At 43.5% G+C, this 24942-nt stretch overlaps 1 protein-coding gene across 7 annotated transcripts in view; it reads left to right on the top strand.

Annotated features, from left to right (window-relative positions):
- Positions 1-24942, top strand: part of LOC134532126 (serine/arginine repetitive matrix protein 2) — a 279404-nt gene that overhangs the window by 177882 nt on the left and 76580 nt on the right. The window contains exon 1 of one of the 7 annotated variants that reach the window (XM_063368448.1): positions 22031-22089. The exons of the other annotated variants lie outside the window; for them this stretch is intronic. Coding sequence (XP_063224518.1) covers positions 22049-22089 — 41 coding nt within the window. The 5' untranslated portion in view covers positions 22031-22048. Of the gene's footprint in view, positions 1-22030; positions 22090-24942 lie in introns of those variants that run through there. 7 annotated transcript variants of the gene reach the window in all.

The raw sequence follows: 24942 nt of genomic DNA on the forward strand, positions 1-24942 counted from the left end.
TGCCTGGGCACACTGCCGTGCCTGGGCACACTGCCGTGCCTGGGCACACTGCCGTGCCTGGGCACACTGCCGTGCCTGGGCACACTGCCGTGCCTGGGCACACTGCCGTGCCTGGGCACACTGCCGTGCCTGGGCTCACTGCGTACCTGGCCACCCTGTTTACATCTGCGGGAAAATATTATTAACTTACACAATGTAGAGCCTTGCATATGCTTTAGCTGACATATAGATTTAAATCGTCATAAACAAAATAAGGATTGGAAGTTAGTTTGCGAGATAAATTTTTTTGAATTATTAGAGAAGACTGTAATTTGTTTTCACAATTCACTAGGCGGAATGCGCATCTATAACGTGTACTTATTAATTCGCCGGAATGATCTGGGAACACTGTTTGCACGAAGCATGTAAATATGGTGGCGCAGATATTGAAATTTTGAGACCTTGCAACAAATACGCCAGATGCTAATACCGGACAGCTCCAAGATCTTTGTGTTGAAACCCGGCGTTGTTTTCACGTCAGTCCGACAGATCGCAGTCGGTATGCTCGGTATGGACACTAGCTGTGTAATACACATCTTACCAACAAATAACAACGAAAATATCTTTTTTTCTTAGGTTTAAAATTATACTTACATATTTATGTGGGAGAACTAGACCTCCAAAGCTAAAAATTTATTTGAAAACAGAAGTGGATCGTTTGATACGAGAAAATATGCTGTTTAATTTAAAGGCATATTATAAAAAGGCCTTTTTTAAAATCTATCTAATGCTAAAGATACAAAGATTTAAAGATATTTAATAACCTAAATATTTATGTAAAAAACTAACGAAGACAAAAACTTTTTATATATATATATATATATATATACACACCAATACATTTTCTTATAATAAATCATACATATACACGTGCATTCACACATATTCAATAGGATACCACAGCTAAACCTGATTATTGGAGCTAAGCAAGCACCTGAATAATGTTTTCTTAAACACAGAAAGGGAATGTTGAAGTCTGGTCGACTCGGGTAGTTAGTTCCAGGCACGAGCAGTGCTGGCAGTATCGAGTCAGGTGGTTGAGCGAGGACTGACATGTCACGTCAGTGACAGACGTCTCCCGAGGCGACAAGCCGGCCGCCGACAATCATTACTACTTTCTCCGGGAGATGACGCGTGTACTTCCGACTACCACAGAAAGGAAATAGTGCCACAATCTCGACTTCCCCTCCCATTCCCCCTTCACACACACAACACCACACTTCTTAACCCTCGTTGACAAGCAGATATCTACTCTCGAAAAAAGGTGCTATCACTACACATCCCTCGAGTACATCACGTGATCGTTTTTAACTCGCTTTCTCGACAGTGCTCTCCCAATGTGAACATGAGCTGGAGGCTGCGAGTAGAGTAATACCGGCGATAGTGTTAAATATAACCTAGCGGCAAGAGGTTTTACTACCAAAAAAATATTATAGATGAATCGTTAATATATTATACTTTAGGTAGCTCATGTGTATCTCGTATGCTATTTTTTTTATTTTCGTATTTGTACTGATGTGTTACTTCAGGTTTTATTTAAATGTATTTGTGACAATTTTTGGTAAGTCTAGTCTATAATATTTATTAGGTTTATTTCGCATGTACCTATTTAGTAAATATGTGTGTTGTTAAGTGTAAGGACACTTAAAATAAGGAAATAAATAAATACGAGGAGATCAGAGTACAGTCGGTGCTCGGCCATGTCGGATGAGGTCAACGAATAAATTGCGTGGATCAGACTTAAAATTTAGCAAAAGCAGTCCGGAGCTTTTTTTTTAAAAAAAAAACATGCGTATATTCATGTAATTATTAGCGCGATGGTAAATTAATTGTGTTGACAATTAATTGACATTCTAACTAGACAACGTAAAAGGACATTTAACTAAAACGTATAACGACGATTGTTTCATTGATTTATTTCGCTCCAGGCTAGAATCAACTTGCCTGTGTCTAACGAATCCTTGTTAGTGCTCATTGGTCGATAACAAGGCTGACATCTCTCGGCGGGTCGCTCGTGACAAAGTGGCCACTTCTCCTTGTTCATGGCTGGCTCAGGGTCAGGAGCGCCGCAGTCCCGTCATCTGCGTGTTGCAAGTCTACTGCGCCTCCCAGTAGTCCTGGCTCTGACTATAAACTATTAATACAATCAAAAAAAATTATTGTAAAGTCGGTTTATGGACGATAGTTTAACGTGACAACGTCATAACAAAACATTGATGAAATGATTGATCCAGAAGAAAAGGAAATATCATATTCGGGCTGAGACTGAGCCTTAATAGGTTTTTGCAACCAAACCAGTTAGGCATTAAAAATATTATATTCTTTGAGGAAGATATTTATTTAAATTTTTCTATCTTTTGTATGATAAAATCTACCTCTGCATGCTTTTATGAATAAAATTGAATAGTTTTTATTGAATTATCACTATTTTGTACGGATACAAAGGAGTGAAATGAAATGTACAATTTAATTAATAAATTTACTTTTATTTGCATTCATTAATTCAAATATATTTATTACTTTTGAAATGTTGCGTGCGCCGTATTTCTTTTTACAAGTACAAAAAAGAAAATTTCGTAGCTGCCGGGATTTGAACCGACAACCTTAGGAATGGAAGTTAGCGATGCTCATCGCACGGCCACGAGGCCATACTTGAAGAATTATAGTTTCAGATGTTATATACATATTTATAAAAATTTTGTTCATGGTAGGGGAATAATATTATTTCGTTTTTATAACAAGATTTTATAACAAATACGCATCCCAAATACACCAAACTTATTTATGTGTTACAATATTTTTTAAAACATTGTGCAAAAGATCCCGGGTGTAATTTTAATTATGTGTAACTGTAAAACACCATTGTTGGTTCAAAACGTATTTGAATATTCAACATTACTTTTAAATAACCGTACCGATTGTGCTGAAAATCGGTTGATGATCGTTATATTACATAATATTAATAATTCAAACGACGAAAATATGATTGAAAAGTCAAACCGATGGTTGTTCCAATCGAGTGGAAGAGAGATGCCACGCATGCGTACAATGAGCATGAAGAGAGATGCCACGCATGCGTACAATGAGCTAACAGGACACATCCGTAGTGGGGCACTTTTTCGTGCGTGCAGCCGGCGTTCATCGATTTATTAGACGCTGTGACGTCAAAAAATAATACCTACTCGTTGTCTTATATTAGTTATCAATTTGATGATACTATAAGAATTTACGTTTTCAGAGAACTGTTGATTTTGAAAGAACATTTACTTTTGAAAGAACGTTTAATTTTGAAAGAACATTTAATTTTGAAAGAACATTTATTTTGAAAGAACATTTATTTTGAAAGAACATTTACTTTTGAAAGAACATTTAATTTTGAAAGAACATTTAATTTTGAAAGAACATTTAATTTTGAAAGAACATTTAATTTTGAAAGAACATTTAATTTTGAGAGAACATTTAATTTTGAAAGAACTGTAGCCAATTTAAGCAAGCCCCGGCGGCCCGCCAATACTTTCCCCGCCTTCCCCTTCTTAAACTTGCCCGCCCCACCTCTAGTCCAGCTATGCCGCCCCTCCTTCCCCTCTTTTCTCCTCCTTTCCCCTGTGTACCGCGATTTTAGCGCCCCTATCGGCTTAGTTTGTGCTGGTATTTAAGCCCCTGGCCTGAGGCTATTCCTTGCAGTCATCGCTCCCTCTGAGCAAGGCTGTCCACCGACATGTGCACTACGAGCTCGTTTTGACACCGTTACTATGCCCGTCGGCTCCTTGATCGCCCTTATGGCAGTGGTTGTAAGCCGTTACTATGTTGGAACATAGAGCCGCGTCCTTATTAGCTGCGCTTTATTTGCTGCGCCTGTTTCCTTTTGCAAACACAGCAAGTATTTGGACTTTCCGTTTTTCGGTGTCTGTCTTTGACGGTCTTTGTGCTACACATGTCCGGTGTTTCTATTGTAATTTCGGGTATAGTACCTCCTTACGTTCTTAAATTTGCTAGGGGCTGTTAGGCTCATCTAACTTTAGTAGGAGATGCATTCTGTTTTATTCGTGTTGTGTATTAAGAGTTCTTAATTACAGATATTTATACGGGTATATTTATATTTGTTCATGATAATTTACTTAGCTACCAAACACTTGAATGGCGTACATAAGTATGCGTTTAAGGCATGTACTGTTTGTACAAGTGCGTTGATTTGTATATGCGCTCTAACTTATCGTATTACTAACGTTATTAAGGCTAAGGTCTAGAGGAAGTAAGTCAGATTTTGCAGACATATATATGTGTTGCATTTGTAATTCGTATGTGACTGTGCGCCCGTATGTATAGCGCAATTCATATTGACATTGGGCGTTTAACATAAAGTTGTTTTATATGAATGTATCTGTTTCCACTATATAAATATCTTATACATTTGTTATTTGTGATGATATTGTTCTGATTTGTTATAAAATAAAATATATATTTTGGTACCTCTTGTATTAAGTCTGTTCGTTAGGGTCAGCCCCATTACGTCTTTAACTCACACTTACAGTGCTTGCCGAACTAGTGTTTCACTAGTGAAGTGTATAAGGGTGATATGTCCGCTTAGTGGTTGTGGCCGACCTGGTGTGTCCGGATCGGTTACAATTACTGCGCAACTCTGCTAGGGCAGCTCTTACAGTGTGTGTTCTGTTTTTTGTTCCATGGCAGAACATTTAATTTTGAAAGAACATTTAATTTTGAAAGAACATTTAATTTTGAAAGAACATTTAATTTTGAAAGAACATTTAATTTTGAAAGAACGGTTGACTTTGAAAGAAAGGTTGACTTGAATATTATTTTATATTTTTGTTCATAGGTGTTATGAGGTTAAGTGACATTGCACATGGAAGAAAACAATAAAATGTTATAATTAAAGCGTATGTTGGTAGGTTTTTTTTTTTTTTTTGCCACAGTGGTCTTGAAAGAGTATTTTAGAATGCTGCTGTATGAATGCTTCCCTAGTCGCCCCGCCTGTCCAGTGGACGGGGGCTCGAGGTCTGACGGGTAAACGCAGGCCGGGGAGAAAGCAGTCGGCGGAACTGCGCGTGGCGTGCGTCGTGGATGTCGTGGATGTCGCCGTGCCACTCTGACACGCACTGCTGGGTCTGCGCCACTCCCCTGCCACTCCGTTGTATCGTGCGACTAGGCGAGCTTTGCTTGGAGTACATTAGTGCAATCGAAATAAACACATGGTAGGTGCCATAGGTGTATCTGTCGGCAAGCCATCTTTTCACAGACGAGAGAGCCAAAACCCGAAGTTCCCCGAAGTTCATGCTTTTTTTCCGTATCTTTTATGTAGCTATCCTAACAAAACAAACCGTCCAAGATGTTTTTAAGTATTTATAATGTAGCTAACCTATTCTAATTGACCATTAGTATCCTTTTATCAACACCGCCATATTTATTTACAATGAACCAAAAAAAAAAAACGAAGATGCACGATCAGGGGTTTGGCTCTCTCGTCTGTGAAAAGGATTCCCGTATGTTAGTGAGGCGGGATGATAAGCGCGACGCTCGATGGTATTTCCAGCGCGGTATCGCCTCTAAGCGCGAGGCTGTGGACTGGCGCGCAGTCTTCTCGTCGTCACAGGACAACTGTGAAATTAGAGCGGTGACCGTAACATTATATGGCGGAGAAATGAAGATAAAGGTGTAATGCAAGTCCCTTAAATGCTTTCAAGAATCTGTAACTTACCAGTTGTTGTACGCTTAAAAACTACTCTGAAAACACAAGTTTTAGCAATTTTATCTCTTCTAAAAATACAGTTTAAAAACTTAATCCGAAATCAAAAGTACTTTTCGGCCCTCAGCGAACTCTTAAATGCTTTTCGTAAGCAGACCCCACTCGGATATCCTGAGTAGTTTTGAAATCGCGTTTTTCCTAAAGCTCTGCACACCGCGTGTGTGCCCGGGTAGGCGTGCCTCGAAGGCGTATATTGTATGTGTGTTTAAAGAACTATTTAATTTTTAATTTATATATAAACAATTTAATAAAATTTTAAGTTATGATGTAAACTGTCAGGCAACAGAGCACACTGACATAAAGGAATCACTGTTTGGCAGAAAATCGCGCTGTGGAAACTTGCGGATGATACGCCCTGTAGACTGGGATCAGTTTGCCTTGCCAGGATTCAGTTTTATCAGATCAACTTAGTCTGATCACGCGCGTCAGACGTTGCTATCACATTCCGCCACGGCTCTACTTTCCTGTACTTTCAACCCTCTACTCTTCCTCATCTGTATCTTGGTTTACACTTTGAGCGGCCTTGGGTAACTTACTGCTGCGATACCTTAATTTTTTTGGAGAACGGCATCATTGAGGGGCCTGGGAGTTTGGAATAGCCCCCCACAAAATAGTGGGGTAAGGGGGCCTCCCACGGACAAGTAGGTGAATAAAATAAAACATCTGGGAATTTAAATTGCGACGATTATTTTGCATAAGAATTTTTTTATCCTTTTCTGATTAAGTGTTATAAATACTGACGATAAAAATCGATGAAATCGCGTCATTATATAAGATAATACAATAATGTTCGCAGGCTTTCACGGCCATTGTCTGAAGTATCTTCGCTTCTGGGTTGTAGCCGTGTCCTTGGCAAATAATTCATCGACGGTTTCGGTCGACATTGCAGTCACCATCATCAGGGAGCTGTTACCTACACTTCCCCCTGATGATGGCGACTGCAATGTCGACCGAAACGTCGGTGAATTATTTGCCAAGAACACTGCTACAACCCAAAAGCCAAGCTACTTAAAGATAATAGAATGTTTGAAAGTTTTTTGTTAATACGGAATCGTGGAAACTGAATTGAAATCGAAATGGATCGACCAGTAATAACAATTTAATACTTCCTTTTCCCATTGTCAGTAATCGTTCGCATAAAGGTAGACAAAAAAAAGAAAGAAAGAAATCGAAGAATGAAACTGCCTGCGCTGAGCCTCAGGTGATCTATTTTTTTGGCTACCTTTATGATTCTCTAATAGAAAACATTTGGTTGTCTGTAAAGTCGGTTTACGGACGATAGTTTAACGTGACAATGTCATAACAAAACATTGATGAAATGATTGCATACTTATATGAATAAAATTGAATCATTTTTATTGAATTATCACTATTTTATATGGATACAAAGAAGGAGTGAAATGAAATCTACAATTTAATTGATAATTTTACTTTTATTTGAACTCATTAATTACAATATGTTAGATTATTTTTACTATAACTTTTATACATGTTTGCTATTTAACTTCTTCCAATCAGTGTTATTCTGTTAAGGATAGGACGATGATAGGAAAAGTAGGAAACGAATGGGAGTGTTTCAAGTTTAATGTTCTTCGAAAAAGTCAAATCGATGGTTGTTCCAATCGAGTGGAAGAGAGATAGATGCGGCGCGAGCGTACAATAAGCGTAACGGGACACAGCATAACGGGACAAAGTCCGTAACGGGACACTTTTTCGATCGTGCAGCCGGCGTTCATCGATTTGTTAGACGTTGTCACGTCTAAAACCTTCAAACATTCTATTATCTGAAGTAGCTTGGCTTCTGGGTTGTGCAGTGGGTGACTGCTGAGCCCGACACCTGGTGAGCGGCGAGGCGACGTGAGGCGACCGGACTGGTCGGTCGGTTCTGTCTGACAGCGTCGTCCGTAAGTAGGTCCTCGGGGACGTGTTTCCCAACGAGACTGCGTCCTAGAATTTCCCGTTCTGGTTTCCTTGACGTGGGATCAGAGTCCGGGGGCCCCAGATGACTTTTTTTAACCCCAACCATTCACCCCCCTTCCTCCCCGGGGGCTCGAAGCCGCGACTCCTGGCCGGACACGCTGTCCGCACATCGCGCACTCGTCTGGCGGGAGCAACCGCCATTTCCCGCGCGTTGTTACGTCATGCGCCGCGTCGAGGCCGTGTTCGTTCTCCGTAACTCTTCCTTCTCTCTTCTCCATATTCTCTTCTCCCTTCTCCATATTCTCTTCTCCCTTCTCCATATTCTCTTCTCCCTTCTCCATATTCTCTTCCTTCTCCATATTCTCTTCCTTCTCCATATTCTCTCCTTCCTTCTCCATATTCTCTTCTCCTCCATATTCTCTTCTCCCTTCTCCATATTCTCTTCTCCCTTCTCCATATTCTCTTCTCTCTTCTCCATATTCTCTTCTCCCTTCTCCATATTCTCTTCTCCCTTCTCCATATTCTCTCCTTCCTTCTCCATATTCTCTTCTCCCTTCTCCATATTCTCTTCCTTCTCCATATTCTCTTCCTTCTCCATATTCTCTCCTTCCTTCTCCATATTCTCTTCTCCTCCATATTCTCTTCTCCCTTCTCCATATTCTCTTCTCTCTTCTCCATATTCTCTTCTCCCTTCTCCATATTCTCTTCTCCCTTCTCCATATTCTCTCCTTCCTTCTCCATATTCTCTTCTCCCTTCTCCATATTCTCTTCCTTCTCCATATTCTCTTCCTTCTCCATATTCTCTTCCTTCTCCATATTCTCTTCCTTCTCCATATTCTCTTCCTTCTCCATATTCTCTTCCTTCTCCATATTCTCTTCCTTCTCCATATTCTCTTCTCCCTTCTCCATATTCTCTCCTTCCTTCTCCATATTCTCTTCTCCCTTCTCCATATTCTCTTCCTTCTCCATATTCTCTTCCTTCTCCATATTCTCTCCTTCCTTCTCCATATTCTCTTCTCCTCCATATTCTCTTCTCCTCCATATTCTCTTCTCCCTTCTCCATATTCTCTTCTCCCTTCTCCATATTCTCTCCTTCCTTCTCCATATTCTCTTCTCCCTTCTCCATATTCTCTTCCTTCTCCATATTCTCTTCCTTCTCCATATTCTCTCCTTCCTTCTCCATATTCTCTTCTCCTCCATATTCTCTTCTCCCTTCTCCATATTCTCTTCTCCCTTCTCCATATTCTCTTCTCTCTTCTCCATATTCTCTTCTCCCTTCTCCATATTCTCTTCTCCCTTCTCCATATTCTCTCCTTCCTTCTCCATATTCTCTTCTCCCTTCTCCATATTCTCTTCTCCCTTCTCCATATTCTCTTCCTTCTCCATATTCTCTTCCTTCTCCATATTCTCTTCCTTCTCCATATTCTCTTCCTTCTCCATATTCTCTTCCTTCTCCATATTCTCTTCCTTCTCCATATTCTCTTCTCCTCCATATTCTCTTCTCCTCCATATTCTCTTCTCCTCCATATTCTCTTCTCCTCCATATTCTCTTCTCCTCCATATTCTCTTCTCCCTTCTCCATATTCTCTCCTTCCTTCTCCATATTCTCTTCTCCCTTCTCCATATTCTCTTCTCCCTTCTCCATATTCTCTCCTTCCTTCTCCATATTCTCTCCTCCCTTCTCCATATTCTCTTCTCCCTTCTCCATATTCTCTTCTCCCTTCTCCATATTCTCTCCTTCCTTCTCCATATTCTCTTCTCCCTTCTCCATATTCTCTTCTCCCTTCTCCATATTCTCTTCTCCCTTCTCCATATTCTCTTCTCCCTTCTCCATATTCTCTTCTCCCTTCTCCATATTCTCTTCTCCCTTCTCCATATTCTCTCCTTCCTTCTCCATATTCTCTTCTCCCTTCTCCATATTCTCTTCTCCCTTCTCCATATTCTCTTCTCCCTTCTCCATATTCTCTTCTCCCTTCTCCATATTCTCTCCTTCCTTCTCCATATTCTCTTCTCCCTTCTCCATATTCTCTCCTTCCTTCTCCATATTCTCTCCTTCCTTCTCCATATTCTCTCCTTCCTTCTCTATATTCTCTTCTCCCTTCTCCATATTCTCTCCTTCCTTCTCCATATTCTCTTCTCCCTTCTCCATATTCTCTTCCTTCTCCATATTCTCTTCTCCTCCATATTCTCTTCCTCCTCCATATTCTCTTCTCCTCCATATTCTCTTCTCCCTTCTCCATATTCTCTTCTCCCTTCTCCATATTCTCTTCTCCCTTCTCCATATTCTCTTCTCCCTTCTCCATATTCTCTCCTTCCTTCTCCATATTCTCTTCTCCCTTCTCCATATTCTCTTCTCCCTTCTCCATATTCTCTTCTCCCTTCTCCATATTCTCTTCCTTCTCCATATTCTCTTCTCCTCCATATTCTCTTCCTTCTCCATATTCTCTTCTCCATATTCTCTTCTCCCTTCTCCATATTCTCTTCTCCATATTCTCTTCTCCCTTCTCCATATTCTCTTCTCCCTTCTCCATATTCTCTTCTCCCTTCTCCATATTCTCTTCTCCCTTCTCCATATTCTCTTCTCCCTTCTCCATATTCTCTTCTCCCTTCTCCATATTCTCTTCTCCCTTCTCCATATTCTCTTCTCCCTTCTCCATATTCTCTTCTTCCTTCTCCATATTCTCTTCTCCCTTCTCCCTTCTCCTCCCTTCTCCCTTCTCCTCCCTTCTTCTCCCTTATCCCTTCTCCTCCCTTCTCCCTTCTCATCCCTTCTCCCTTCTCATCCCTTCTCCCTTCTCCTCCCTTCTCCCTTCTCCTCCCTTCTTCCTTCTCCTCCCTTCTTCTCCCTTCTCCTCCCTTAAGGAGGTGAAATCAGAATTATTCGTATGATATTTTGGAGAATTGTTTTAAATGTAATCTATGACTAGCCTTGAAATGCAGCTTCCCCATTGGCCAGGAGGAAAGAAAGTCGGCCGGTCGCCCTGGCTGGGACCGCTTGCCCCTGTGTGGCCTCGAGCAGTCAGCAGGACGTATCTGTCAGTGGGTGGCTTCAGTCCGGCCAAGCAGTGGTGCAGGGCTTTCATTACTCAATATTTAATATTAAATCTTAATTAAAACGCACGGATAAATGCATTGATACCATTTAAAATTGATGGAATGTTCCTATTACACACACTCCGTGCGGTGTGCAACCAGGAAGGAAAGTGCGCCACTGAGTTCTCGTTATCTAATGTGTTCCACCCTGTCATTGGGCACACCAGGATGAAGTGATAAGTAAAGACCGGAAAAATTCGCGATTTCAATTACCTCTAGGATGGACTCCATGATCCTCTATGCACTCGGGAGAATTGCATCCGCTCATTGGCTACTGACTCGTGACACCTGTTAACTGGGATGCTCGTGATTCGATACTTCTTTTGTTTACATTTTTCCATTGGCCCAAAGTCCTTCAGATATACTGTGGTCCAATCACCGAAGCAGCAAAAATGCAAACTTTTTGGATTCTAGCCTATCGTGAAATGAATGCGCGAATTTTTCAGGTCTCCAGTGATAAGTAATATTACAACAGTTTAATACAACATAAATTAGATCAACGGTGAAGCCAAATGAAAGGTGAAGGAGGATATATTCCAGCAGAGACGGTGTGAACGGTGAAGACGAAGTAAAACATAATAAGCCAAGAAAAAGCACAGAAGCAAAAAAGAAAATTGATTTATAGTGACCACAGATATATGAGCCTTGAAAACACAGATATGTAATAAGGAAGAATAATGGGAGCAGATTTTAAATGTGCATATTACATTCCAAGCGGGAAACACTTCCTCGCCAGAGTTCAGACCGAGGAGCCAGATGTGAGATAAATGGCTTCAAATATGATGGCCAGTTGGCCGTGCTTTATAGCGGTGAGAGGGTGTTTGCACTGCTGTGACTTGTGTCGGGACTGCTCCAGCAGGTGGTGAAGGCGACACGAGGTCCACCGAAGCAGAAGATGAAGTAGAAGAAGAAGAAGCAGGGGCGATAAGCGTGACCCAGAATCTGCAGTTGGGGGGATAAGGGGGGTGTTGGAACAGCACGTGTAGTGGGCGGGGCGACCAGCTTGATTTACCGCCTCGCCGCCCGGTGAGTGAACCCCCGGTTAGGCGGAGGGGGAGGGGTTGGTACCTGCTCCTGATTGGGCAGGCGCCGAACAGGTCGGCCCATCTCCCCGTAGAGTGCCCAGTGGCGACGATTGTATACACTCCGGGGAGGCCGTTTCCCCCGAGGTCATCTCGACCGCTTTTTCATCCACGCCTGGAAGTCCCCCATCATCCTTTTTAAAAACATTCACAGTCCCTGTTCACTATCAGAGCTGTTTGTTCTCTTGCCAGTCCCTGTTCACTATCCGAGCAGTTTGTTCTCTTGCCAGTCCCTGTTCACTATCCGAGCAGTTTGTTCTCTTGCCAGTCCCTGTTCACTATCCGAGCCTACAGTAGGTAACTGCTCCCTGATGATGGCGACTGCAATGTCAACCGAAACGTCCGTGAATTTTTCGCCAAGGACGCGGCTGCAACCCAGAATCCAAGCTACTTCTGTACAAGTTTTTTTTTTTTCAAAACTAAAGGACGGAAATGTAAAATCACCAAACCTGTGTGTGTGTGTGTGTGTGTGTCTGTGTGTCTGTGTCTGTGTCTGTGACTGTGTCTGTGTGTGTAGTTCTGTGTGTGTGCGTGCGTGTGTGTGTGCGTGTGCGCGTGCGCGGTGATACTGCATGTTCAGGGAGCACTTGTCGGTAGCTAGCGGTGTGTTGTCTTCAGGAAGGCGGCTCTTTGGTGGCTGGCGGACGCGGCCTTAAGAGGCAACCTGCTCTCTGGCTTATTACCGTATCTGGTTCCCGGCCATCCACGGGCGGTTTGGGCGCAGGGGGAGGGGGTGAGCGGGAGCAAGTGTTCCACATGACGGGGAAATGAGGATCGTTAAACGACGGCGCGCTTTCTACAGCTGGGAGCCGGGGTCAGCGCCTGCTACACAGTCTCGAGTCCGCGAGGGGTTTTCAAACATTTTAGCTTGGGGGGGGGGGGGGAAGAGCGCGTGTAACCAAGCACACATGATACAAGTGAAACTTCTTTGGCAATGCAAACCTCGACTCGTTAGTATATCTTTAAGGGTAAAACGGCGAGAGAGAAAGTTAGAAGACAATTTAAAAAAAAACTTTTGTGTTTATAGGTTTTAAGGAAACTATTTAAAGAATCAAAATGAAAATATATCCAAAATATCAGTTAATTTTTTGAATTTATTTCCTCGATATTTACATTTAATGTAGATATTATTAGTTTTTAAACTTACGCAAGCAACCGTTCACACGTTGTATACAATGTTTTAAATATTTTACAATATTTCACTGACAAATCTCCCAGAATGTGCGACACCCTAAATCATGAACATGAAGCAGGTGTGACATGTGCTTTATTCGCGTCTACTCTCCCGCTCGATGAATCTGCGACATAATCGTAGCCAGTGGCCAACGCAGTAAGTTTTTATTTTCGGTGATGGGGTATTTGAAAAAATATATATATATATGTATATATTTGGAACACGTACATTAAAAATAAAACTTCCATTACTATTGACACTAATACACTGACATCTGGACCTACAGCAGTAGACGTAGGTAACTTGGCAGTAACGTACTGTCTTCACTGATATTTTGCAAAAATGTTGTAACTTCTGGGGGAGGGGGTATTTCCCCTCGTCACACCCCCATGCGTCCGTCTGTGATGGCAGCTGTGAGCTGCGGGGGGTCGTTGCCACAAAGCCGAACGTACAATAATGCCGAATACCATAACGCCGAAATGCCAAATTGACCGCAACGCCGACAGCTAGAAAACTGCTGTGTACCACAACGCCGAAATACGGTAACGCCGAAAAATGTTGCTGCGGGGAGGTGGGGGGCCACAGGAGCAAAATGAAAAACAACTGAATGAATTTGTGTGTTTCTTAAATGTATCTTAATGCCGAAATACTACAACCTAACCTAACCTAGCCTAACCTAGTCTAACCTAACCTTGCCTAACCTTGCCTAACCTTGCCTAACCTTGCCTAACCTAACCCTAACCTAACCCTAACCTAACCCTAACCTAACCTAACCTAACCTAACCTAACCTAACCTAACCTTTGTGGCAGTCCTGCAATGCCATTGTTCGGCGTTGTATTTCGGCGTAGTGGTATTTCGGCGTTGTGGTATTTCGGCGTTGTGGTATTTCGGCGTAATGGTATATCGGCGTTGTGGTGCGTCCCCAGCTGCGGGTCGCTGTGCCTCACGCCAGGACAGTGTGTGCCTCGCCGTGCGAGGGCGTGTGTGGTTGGACGGCGCCGCGAGGCGAGACGAGTGGATAGCGGTCCGCCTAACGGCCCCGCCACAGCGCGCGCCCGCCCGGCTATTGCTACCACGTCTGTGCCTCGCGCACAGACACCGCTATCTTCACTCCCCCTGAACAATTCTGTGCGGATACCCCGCCTCCCCTGGAATTATGAACCCCCCTCGCCGATCAGGCCCGCTTGCGCTTGCAAAAATCGTGACTGTGATACGTTGTTTGATATCAAAAACTGTGTTTTTTAAGGATCACTTTCGGTAATAAAAATTTAAGTTTTCTGCTAATCGCACGCGTATACGTGGGCCAAAATGGTGGACGGTATACAACAGACAAGCACCGCAAACCAGAGATGACTTTGTGTCGGTTTAAAAAAACCACGCGCAACTCTCGAACCCCTTCCTCCCCTCCTTGCGGAATTCCTACATATTTCCGCCCCTGATGCTCTGGATGATTCTGTATTCCAGTCCTTGATGTTCTCTCGGTGTTGCCATGTTGCGGTGAATACTAGGCTGAACTTGTGTCACAGGGCCTACGGGCAAACTGTTCACCAAGTCGAGAGCGACCGGACTGGACTACACTTACGGTTTCCGTCTCATGTGTTAACTTTCGCCGGTCCCTCCACAAATAACCTCTTCCCCTAGAAAAAACTGGGTTGCCGCGTCGACCTCGAGTTACGACACTTGTTGCAAGTGTCTCGTCGTTGTCAGCCTTAACGTGTTCGTCTGTGCTGTCTTTTTGTTTCCCGATCAAATTCCTTTGGCGGAATTGAAGCATGTTGAATCCAGTGGCCTTGTCACAGAGATATTGTTGTATTTTATTTTGCTGTGATTTAGTTTTAAGCCATTTTAACATTTGTATTTTTAAGAAGACATATTTATTAGATTTTAAAAATATTTTTGTCTGGAATCGCACCAAAAAAAATAGTTTTTTTTTAGTATAATTCTTTCCAATCGCGTATTTATGGTTTGTATATTTTCATCATTTTAAATATTTATAATTTGGTTTATCGGTTGTACAAGCTACAGTTGTGTAGGTTGTTACAATTTTACTTTTTGATGCAAATCACCACTGTTGCTTAGCCCTCGAAGTGTCACTCGAAACGACGAGAACAATGGCGTTCTAGTTAAGCCACATTCTTGATGGTGGTCTCGGAACGCACAGACTGTACCATGCGTTAATATTCTGTGTGTTCACAGTTGGGTAACAATAATACATCTATAACCAAGATTTAGTGACGTTTTCGCATAAATATCGGCAATTATTTTTAAAAATAACCTTCAATATGGCGGCTACATGTACGTGTTTTCAGATCAATTCGTAAGCATGTGATCCTGTTGTTATGACTCGCTCTGAGCAGTCTGGCAAGCGGCTTCGAGGCTCGCCCTGAGTCAAACACGAGGTGTCAGCAGTTTCAACACCGCCAGCGAAACAGCGACGCGAGTCGCCGAAGGCCGACCGCCGCTGCGAGAGAAAGAGGACAACACGGAACATCAACACGGACGCGGACGGAAGAATAAAAACGACAGCCACCGTCGAGAAGGGGCTTCTTCTGGTCACCGGCGACTGGACGGCTGAAGTCGTGACGCCGGAACCACGGAGCGCCGTGTCCTCGGCCGCCGCAGTCCGTCGTCGAATTCCTGCCGCGAGCGCGATCCAGCACAGCGTGGGTAAGGAACCTGCCGAGGTGTGGTAGCGAGGCTCCCCGATCATTGTCTAATTTGGTGACCGCTAACTCTATAATAGTACGTGACATTAAATCAAGTCTCTATATTGAATTGCCTTTCATTGTTAGTCTTGAGCCCCCTATCACCCTGTCTTAGAATAGTAAATAATTAAGATCATCTTTAGGTTGAATCATAACACTGTGCAGATTATTGGAAACACTGAAGGACTTGCATTACACCTTAATCTTCATTTCCCCGCGATATGCTATGTTTGCCGCTCAGATGTCATAGTCGGCAGTGCGTCATCCAGCCACGCCCCGTCAGCTCCGCCGGGAGAGGGAGTGGGGGTACTGCGACAGATTATTCCGACCTTACGGCCGGCGTTCTCGCGTTCCCCTCCCACATATGCGCCCTAATAGGGTAGGGTGGGAGTAACATTCCAGTTCTCTTGTTTAAACATTCCTCAGCTTTTACTAAGACATAACTGTGAGGGATCGCTCCCTGTTGTTTGATCGGGAGGGTATTAGACCAGCGGCTGGGGCCACCAACCCAGCATAGTCGCCGCCTCAGCCCCTCTACCGCGCTCAGCTGACCAGACAGTTGGCTGTGTCCTGAGCCCTTAGGCATTATCAGCACTGCTGGCGCCTTCCCCGACCTCCCACTTCACGCTGGGACCCGTGGTCCGGTGGAGGCCTATCCAACCCCTGCTAGCTGTCCGGGCTAGCACCGGAGCTGTGTCGTCGCTCACCACGTCGACTCCGCATCGGGCTGAGAGAGGGCGACACGCGTTTTCACATGATCTATGAGCTCTGCTCACCTGGGCTCAGTGCCTACTTCCTAAAGGACAGAATCTGAGTTCGCTCCGTATGGTGGATCTTTCACATGGCAGGTGTTGGGCCTTTAACACCCATCCTTACCATGGGTCCCACGGGACCTGGAATGTTTACGTTATTCGGACGCGGCACAGTTCTGAAGGGCCGACGGCTGCGCACAGAGGTTGAGGAACCCACCCCAACATGGTACACCACCGGAGAGCCCCCAGTGCTTGTGGACCTGGTGAGTACCTCTCACATCACTGGGACCCCTCGGTCACCCAGGTGCCCGTGATCCAGCCGAGGATACCCGCCTCTGCTGGCTCTGCAGGCTAGTACCCGAGCATTGAAGTAGCTCACGACAGGCGGAGAAAGGCCTCGGGAACGGGAAGCGGGAAGCGGGAAGCGGGAAACGGGAAGTCCACCCGGGCCGCATGCAGTCCGGACGAGCGACTCGCCTCGCGGACTGGTCGCAGCGCCTGCGCAGTCGCACTTTCCTTCCCCGGCGCCTGCGGTCGCGTGCTGGGTGGTTCCGCCCCTGCGCGGTGACACGGGCTGCCGAACATGGGGGAGCCTTCTTTTCACAGACGAGAGAGCCACGCCCGAAGTTCCCCGAAGTTCATGCTCTTTTTTTTTCCCCCGTTCTGTCTCATTGTATAAACCGGCGTGGCATTAAATTCTGGCTGTCGATTAGGATAGGTTAGCTACATTATAAATACTTAAAAACAATGCGGATTGTTGGTTATATTAGGTAAGTATAGCTACATTAAAAATACTGTAAAATCATTTTATGGTTGCTTAGCAAATAACTTTTTAATATGTAGCTATCCAGGGCTAGGAAACCGTTTACATGATTTCACAGTACCATCTTTAATGTAGCTATACTTACCTAATATAACCAACCATCCACAATGTTTTAAAGTATTTATAATGTAGCTAACCTATTCCTAATCGACCGCAAAATTTAATGCCACGCCGGTTTATACAATGAGATAGAACGGGGGAAAAAAAGAGGGCATGGACTACGAGGAACTATTGGCGTGTCTCTCTCGTCTGTGAAATGAAGGCTTCCCGGCCGAGCGCCGGCGATGACTAACGGCGCATGCGCGGGCCGGCGGACTGCCCCAGGGTGTGACGGGATCACCGTTACCCGGGGCGCGCCGCGCGAGCCTGTGGTCTGTGGGCCCGGCACCTGCATTCCTTGTGCTCTACCGAGACTGACACCTGGGTTTTGACGTCACAGCGTCTAATAAATCGATGAACGCCGGCTGCACGCACGGAAAAGATGACTCATTGTCCCGTTACGCTCATTGTACGCTTGCGCCGCATCTATCTCTCTTCCACTCGATTGGAACAACCATCGATTAGACTTTTTCGAGGCACATTAAACTTTAAACACTCCCATACGTTAACCTACTTTTCCTGTCATCGTCCTATTCTTAACAGAATAACACAGATTGGAAGAAGTTAAATAACAAACATGTATAAAAGTTATAGTTAAAATAATCTCTTCGTTAAAGTAATAAATATATTTGAATTAATGAGTGCAAATAAAAGTAAATTTATCAATTAAATTGTTTATTTCATTTCACTCCTTCTTTGTATCCATACAAAATAGTGATAATTCAATAAAGTTTATTCAATTTTATTCATAAAAGTATGCAATCATTTCATGAATGTTTTTTATGACGTCACGTTAAACTATCTTCCGTAAACCGACTTTACAGACAACCAATTCTTTTTTAAGTAGTTATGGGCCTGTTCTCTAGATGGTAGTCTTCATAATATATTGCTGACATAACTACATTAATTTATTTGGATAAGTAATGTATAAGCTATTATCAGGCAAACAAACCAGTGAAAATTCACCCTATTTAGGTAGCCGCTAATTTTGTGGTGTGTAATACAATGAGTTTTTTGCACCTCCTACTCCTTTATTTATTACATGGCGGTTTATTGCAAAACAGCATTAAGTATTTTCGCATCGAATAAATTAGTTTTGCGTAGAGGTGGGTTGTTACAGCAATTTTCGGTATATGTTCCAACCAGTTACTGATAATGTTCTGGTTACAAGTAGCTGAAACTTCTGTATCAGCTACAGCAGTAGCGGTCCCAGGAAGCAACAAGGTATCAGCATTCTCGTTACAGGTTACATCCTCCGTGCCGTCATCACCCTTTTGTAACAAGATATTTCAAAAAATTTTTAAATTCTAATACTTCAAAACCGAAAGAGATATTTTTTAGTTCCTTGTCTGTGAAAAAATATTATAAATGTTTTATTATATCTAAGGTGGTCGCCACATATATTATTTACTGGAATATGTGGTTACTAATATTTTAGTAATGTAAGTAACGATTAGTAATTTTGTTCTAAAAAAAACTTTGGTTTAATAATATATATATTTTATTTACTTAGAACCTAATCTAAAGCTGAAACAGTGGAAACTATTAACAACCTGTTGCAGAGTTGGTGACAGTGTTTTTGAGATAGCAACGAAAACACGCCATATTGGTTTACACAATTTTTATTACATTTTCGTTTTGCCTCTTTTAGTTTCGAAGATTTGCTTCCGTTAAGTCGTCAAGCGTCTATTGACAGTTAACTTAAGTTGTACTCAGGAGCGAAAATCTTCATTATTAATTTTTTGGGGGGTTGGGGGTTGCTGGTGTCTATCATTCCAGTTTCACAGTTATAATTTTGAAAGTGCAAGCGTGCCTCCACACTGTGGGCTTCTTGATTTAAAAGGATGGAGGAAGGAAAAGGGGCACCACCCTGATAAAAAGAAACTGTCGAAGGTTACTCGTCTTGTGTTTCGTCGAACTCTCTGGAGCACTTTCCGCGTGTACGCCTCGCAAGTGCGGGTTTAGCTCGCAGCGGGGACGCACCACAACGCCGAAATACCAAATTGACCACAACGCCGACAGCTAGAAAACTGCTGTGTACCACAACGCCGAATTACCACAACGCCGAATTACCACAACGCCGAATTACCACAACGCCGAATTACCACAACGCCGAATTACCACAACGCCGAAAATTGTCATTGCGGGACTGCCACAAAGGTTAGGTTAGGTTGGACTAGGTTAGGTTGGACTAGGTTAGGTTAGGTTGGACTAGGTTAGGTTAGGTTGGACTAGGTTAGGTTAGGTTGGACTAGGTTAGGTTGGACTAGGTTAGGTTGGACTAGGTTAGGTTGGACTAGGTTAGGTTGGACTAGGTTAGGTTAGGTTTGATTGTGGTATTTCGGCGTTAAGGTACATTTAAGGATCACACACAATTCATTCAGTTGTTATTTCGGCGTTGTGGTATACAGCAGTTTTCTAGCTGTCGGCGTTGCGGTCAATTTGGCATTCTGCGTTATTGTACGTTCGGTGTTGTGGTAACGACCCCCCCGCAGCCTCACGTACTTCTCAGAAAAGAAAGAAGCGTCGAAATGCGGTGAACTTTCTCTTGTTCCTGCATCACCGTTAGAGATACCACAGTCGGTCAACAACTCTTTGGGCTCGGTGTTAAACGACATGCTATGATTTTGATTTAATTACATTACTTTGCTCTACGGCAATTTATATCTGTTTGCCACGACAGCACTCGCGTTGTTATTTGGACGCAAATTTTGCACCTAGATGCATATAAAAAAAATGATATTCGTGAGCGGTTAGACTTCACGTAAATGATTATTTTTGCTCACCTGCGTGGTTTTTCAACGCTATTAGAAACAAGTAAAAAATATTGCGTGGCCGAACAGCAAATTCAAGACAGATATCGAGATAAAATTTACCACGGATACCTACTCCTTTAAATAATATTAATGAGAAGAAAATTAAAATAAACATTCGTGTATGAGACCAAGCCTTAAGAACCACAAAGATACTTTCGTAGTCGCGAAGCCCGCGGATTTATAAAGTTACGAAACGTCAACATGTAGTAAGAAATTGCTCGTGAATCGTAATGGATTAGCACTGTGCCAGCGACAAATGATTCTAAGCAGAGATATTAAGAAGCCCGTGCTGTCTCTAAGGTCTGCCAGTCCGCTTCCGGGGGAGCTACAGCGTGGCTGCGAGCGGGTCGTTACCACAACGCCGAAATACCACAACGCCGAACGTACAATGACGCCGAATGCCAAATTGACCGCAACGCTGACAGCTTGAAAACTGATGTGTACCACAACGCCGAAATACAGTAACGCCGAAAAAATGTTGCTGCGGGGAGGGGGGGGGGGGCACAGGAGCAAAACTAAAAACTGAATGAATTTGTGTGCTAACCTTAAACCTAACCTTTGTGGCAGTCATGCAATGACATTTTTCGGCGTTCATGTATTTCGGCGTTGTGGTACAAAGCAGTTTTCTTTCTGTCGGCGTTGTAGTCAATTTGGCATTCGGCGTTATGGTTTTCGGCTTTATTGTATTTTCGGCGTTGTGGTGCGTCCCCGAGGGTGGGTCACTCGGCGACTGCGCTGGTGTGTCCGCGGCGCAGTGGTAACACGCTTCGCTCGCGCTGCGGAGACTCGGGTTCGAATACCAGTCTGGTCAGCCTGGTATCACCCGGGCTCATGCTGGGGTGGTTACCTTACAGCAGGCTCCTATTTATTCTGATAGCCACCTGAATTCCCCGTTGTGCGTGTTCGTGCGATGTCTTCTCTGATGACCTCGCCGTATTGTGCCGGGGTTAATATGTGATTCGTCTTGCGTGATTCTCGGGAGTCGAGGTCGAAGCCACCGAAGGAAAATTGCACCTGTCTTTTGAAGGTTATTTTTGCAAAGCACAGGTTTTGACTCCGGGTTACAAAAAAGTAAACAACATACTTATTTAAGGTTGTCACGAATGTGATGTAGATTCCCACAGTAAATTTGGAGACGATGCAGATTGTGCACTGGGGCAGCAAATGTGTCGTCTGCCGAACCCCGGCGTTTGTTAGGTAGGTCGGCGCTACGCGCAGTCGGGTGCCGAGAAAGCAGCGACGGAAATGCCTAACGGCGCGGCGGAGGGAAACGGGAATGCCAGAAGATGGCTGTGGAACCAAGCGCGGCTCCAGAAGGGGGGCGGTGGGGGCGATAGCCCCTCCCGAGACCAATTTCATTGATCAGTGTATATTTATGTTTACATTAAATATTTAATTTCATATGTGTAAACTTTTATCTCATCAAAAGTTGCATGGAGCTACTGAGTTTCTGTATTTGAAACCTGTAATTTGTAAATAATATTCCGAGGCCAATATCTGACCATTTTCATTTTTTTTGCAACTACGGCCTTTCTTTTGTGCGATAGCCCCTCCCAAAAAGTCATCCTGAAGCCGCCATTGGGTGGAACAAGAGCTCGATGGTACCGAGGAGCTCTGCTCGCCGAGCGAGTGTTTGCCGAAGGTGCATGGTTGCGTAACTGGATGGCCGGCGCTTATGCAGGCGGCTCGCGGGCGACCTTGTGTCCCCCCCCCTCCCCCCGGACGAGGTCTCGGCGCTCAGGGCTCAGTGTCTCCGCGGCAGTGGAGCGGTGTGGACGCGATGACGGCGGGCTGCTGCGTCCAGTTGGGCCCGCGCCCCTGGTGAGTGTCCGCGCCTAGGCGCCTGCGTCCAGGGGCAAGAGCCAGGTCTGCCTCCGCATTTCCTCTATCACCGTCCGATGGCAGCTAAGTTTCCATAGCCAATGCAGAATCAATACAAAGTCACGAGAATTTAGAGTTTTAGCCTGTCACAAACATAAAAACCGTTAATTAGGAACTTGGAAGAAAAAAAAAATTCACGTCTCCTATTACCTCTGGGATGGACGACTCAAGTCCTCTGCAAACTTGGACAAATATCACCTGTTCGTTGGCGATACGTCTCAGTTTGGTAGCGTAATTTGTTAGCTTACCCTTTAATAACAGTTTCTTGTCTATTATCTATTGAAAGATTTGTGCAGTGGGAGTGCATGACTTGATGTAAGCTTTTGGACATACGCCATTGCTAAGCACATGTATGTCTGAAGAATAAAACTTCAAAAGACCCAAAAGACAAAAAACACAAATTAAGCGAAAAATTGTTAACAGGATATAAACACCACATAATATTTCATAACATGAATATGGTAAACAAATGAAGGGGAAAAAAATGGACTAAGAGAACGAAAAAATCCCCGCAAATGATGACTCATGAATGATGACTCAGTCGCACCTGTGCTTCCGTCATCATTTGTGGTTTTTTTTTCTTCGTTCTCTTAGTCCATTTTTCTTTGTTTTTCTATGTTTGTTGACCATATTCATGTTATGGAATATTATTTGGTGGTTATATCCTGTTCACAAACGCAATTTTTTGCTTAATTTGTGTTTTTGTCTTCTGGGTCTTTTGTAGTTTTCTTCTACAGACGTAATTACATGTGCTTAGCAATGGCGTATGTCCAAAAGCTTACATCAAGTTATCAACTGGAATTTAGAAGAGTGAGAATTGCCAAAAATCTTTGTGGTAATTGTTCCGTATCACGTATCCAAAATCATCCTTTTGATTCTGATGGCATGAACTGTGGTATTTATATGATGCTTGCTGTTTTTATTTATTACGTCGAAAAATTATACACATAACAAAAAACTTTTGATATAACGATGAATTGTTAAGTTGAATTTAAAAAAATCTTGTTTTTTACCGTAAGATCATAACTCATTATTATAACAAGTATTCTTTATGGCCAGGATTCTTCGACGTACTGAATTAAAACCGCAATCATCATGTACCACATGATCAAAACATGCAGTATCGTGCCATCAGGATCAAGGGATAAACTTGGATACGTGATTGCGGAACTCAAACCAAACGCGTGTGTTAAAGGATACTTTTTTATATGTATGACACATCCGGTACAGATTCTTGCGATTACCGCTCAAATGCCCCATGTTCATAGCCTTGCGCCTAGAGGCAATATCGTACTAGATTCACTAGCGAGTGTCGTACTTACCAAGACAAATGCACCTCTGACTAGGCGGGCTCTTAAGACACTGCACTGTCCGATGGTAGCTAAGTTTCATAGTTTCTTTTCTATCGCGTATTTGTTTTAGCAGTGAAGAAAATTGCCCAATAGCAGGGAGCCTATATTTTTAATATTCCACTGTAAAAGTATAGGGTCGTAGCTGGAGTCCCATAAAGGCATCTTCTTCGACGCGAAGACGCGCGCCAGTTCGATGCCTACCGCTTTGGGCGAAGAGGAGTGTGTTGCGCGAGCTTTTGTCGGCCTTAATGCCCCAGATAATCAGTGCTTTTACTTTAAGGAAATGCGTCGAGTGCGTTAAATTCATCGCAGTTCTTAGGTGACGGCAAATAAAGAGAAACCAGATTTTTGAGTTATTTTCCAACCAAAAATTCCGCGTGAATGGTTGTTAACTTAACAATCAAGTTTGCAGATGTTAATGATTGTTGTCCAAATTAACAAAATATAAGTCATGTTAGGTGTATGAAGTAGTTGAGTATTGCAAGTGGATAGCAGGCGAGTGTTAACTTGCCAGGCACCAGCAATACACCGCGCTTGAAGGCCTACCAACCAGGGCCGTATTTACGCGCAGGCTATCTAGGCTGTAGCCTATTGGCCCGCACCACACGACACGAAAATAAAAATTATACTGCGATGTGGATCTTCTTATATTCTTAAAATACGCGTCGACATAGTGTCCAGTTGTTTTGTATGGATTAATTGCGCCGAACTAAACTCTTCTGCATAGATAATTTTCGATTATTTTCATTGGTTTGGGTGTCACTAAATTCCTTAACCTCTAAATAGCCTACTGTTTGGTTAAATTGTCTAGTTGAATAATAAACTAATGTTTTCAAAATAGAAAATTGATCAAAAATATGAGTTTTGTAGATCAATTAAAAAAACTACCCACCCAGACCCAGGCAAGAGGCACCCACTGTTTCACTGGAAGGGGATACTCAATATACCACCCCCCCCCCCCCTTCCCCTTAGAGAGGGCCCGCATCTCAGACTCAGCCTAGGGGCCCACAGGCAGTGAATCCGGCCGTGCCACCAGCTGCGCCCAGCTTCAAGAGCGGATAGTACCTTCAGAAACACCTGTGTCTAGGAACACCTGTGTCTAGGAACACCTGTGTCTAGGAACACCTGTGTCTAGGAACACCTGTGTCTAGGAACACCTGTGTCTAGGAACACCTGTGTCTAGGAACACCTGTGTCTAGGAAAACCTGTGTCTAGGAAAACCTGTGTCTAGGAAAACCTGTGTCTAGGAACACCTGTGTCTAGGAAAACCTGTGTCTAGGAACACCTGTGTCTAGGAACACCTGTGTCTAGGAACACCTGTGTCTAGGAACACCTGTGTCTAGGAACACCTGTGTCTAGGAACACCTGTGTCTTGGCAGGGCGGGCACTTGTTGCTCAGCCAGCCAACACCGCCGCGGGTTCAGCTGCAGATGTACTGTCG

Source organism: Bacillus rossius, chromosome 5 (genome assembly GCF_032445375.1).
Source record: "Bacillus rossius redtenbacheri isolate Brsri chromosome 5, Brsri_v3, whole genome shotgun sequence".
Lineage (NCBI taxonomy): Eukaryota > Metazoa > Arthropoda > Insecta > Phasmatodea > Bacillidae > Bacillus > Bacillus rossius.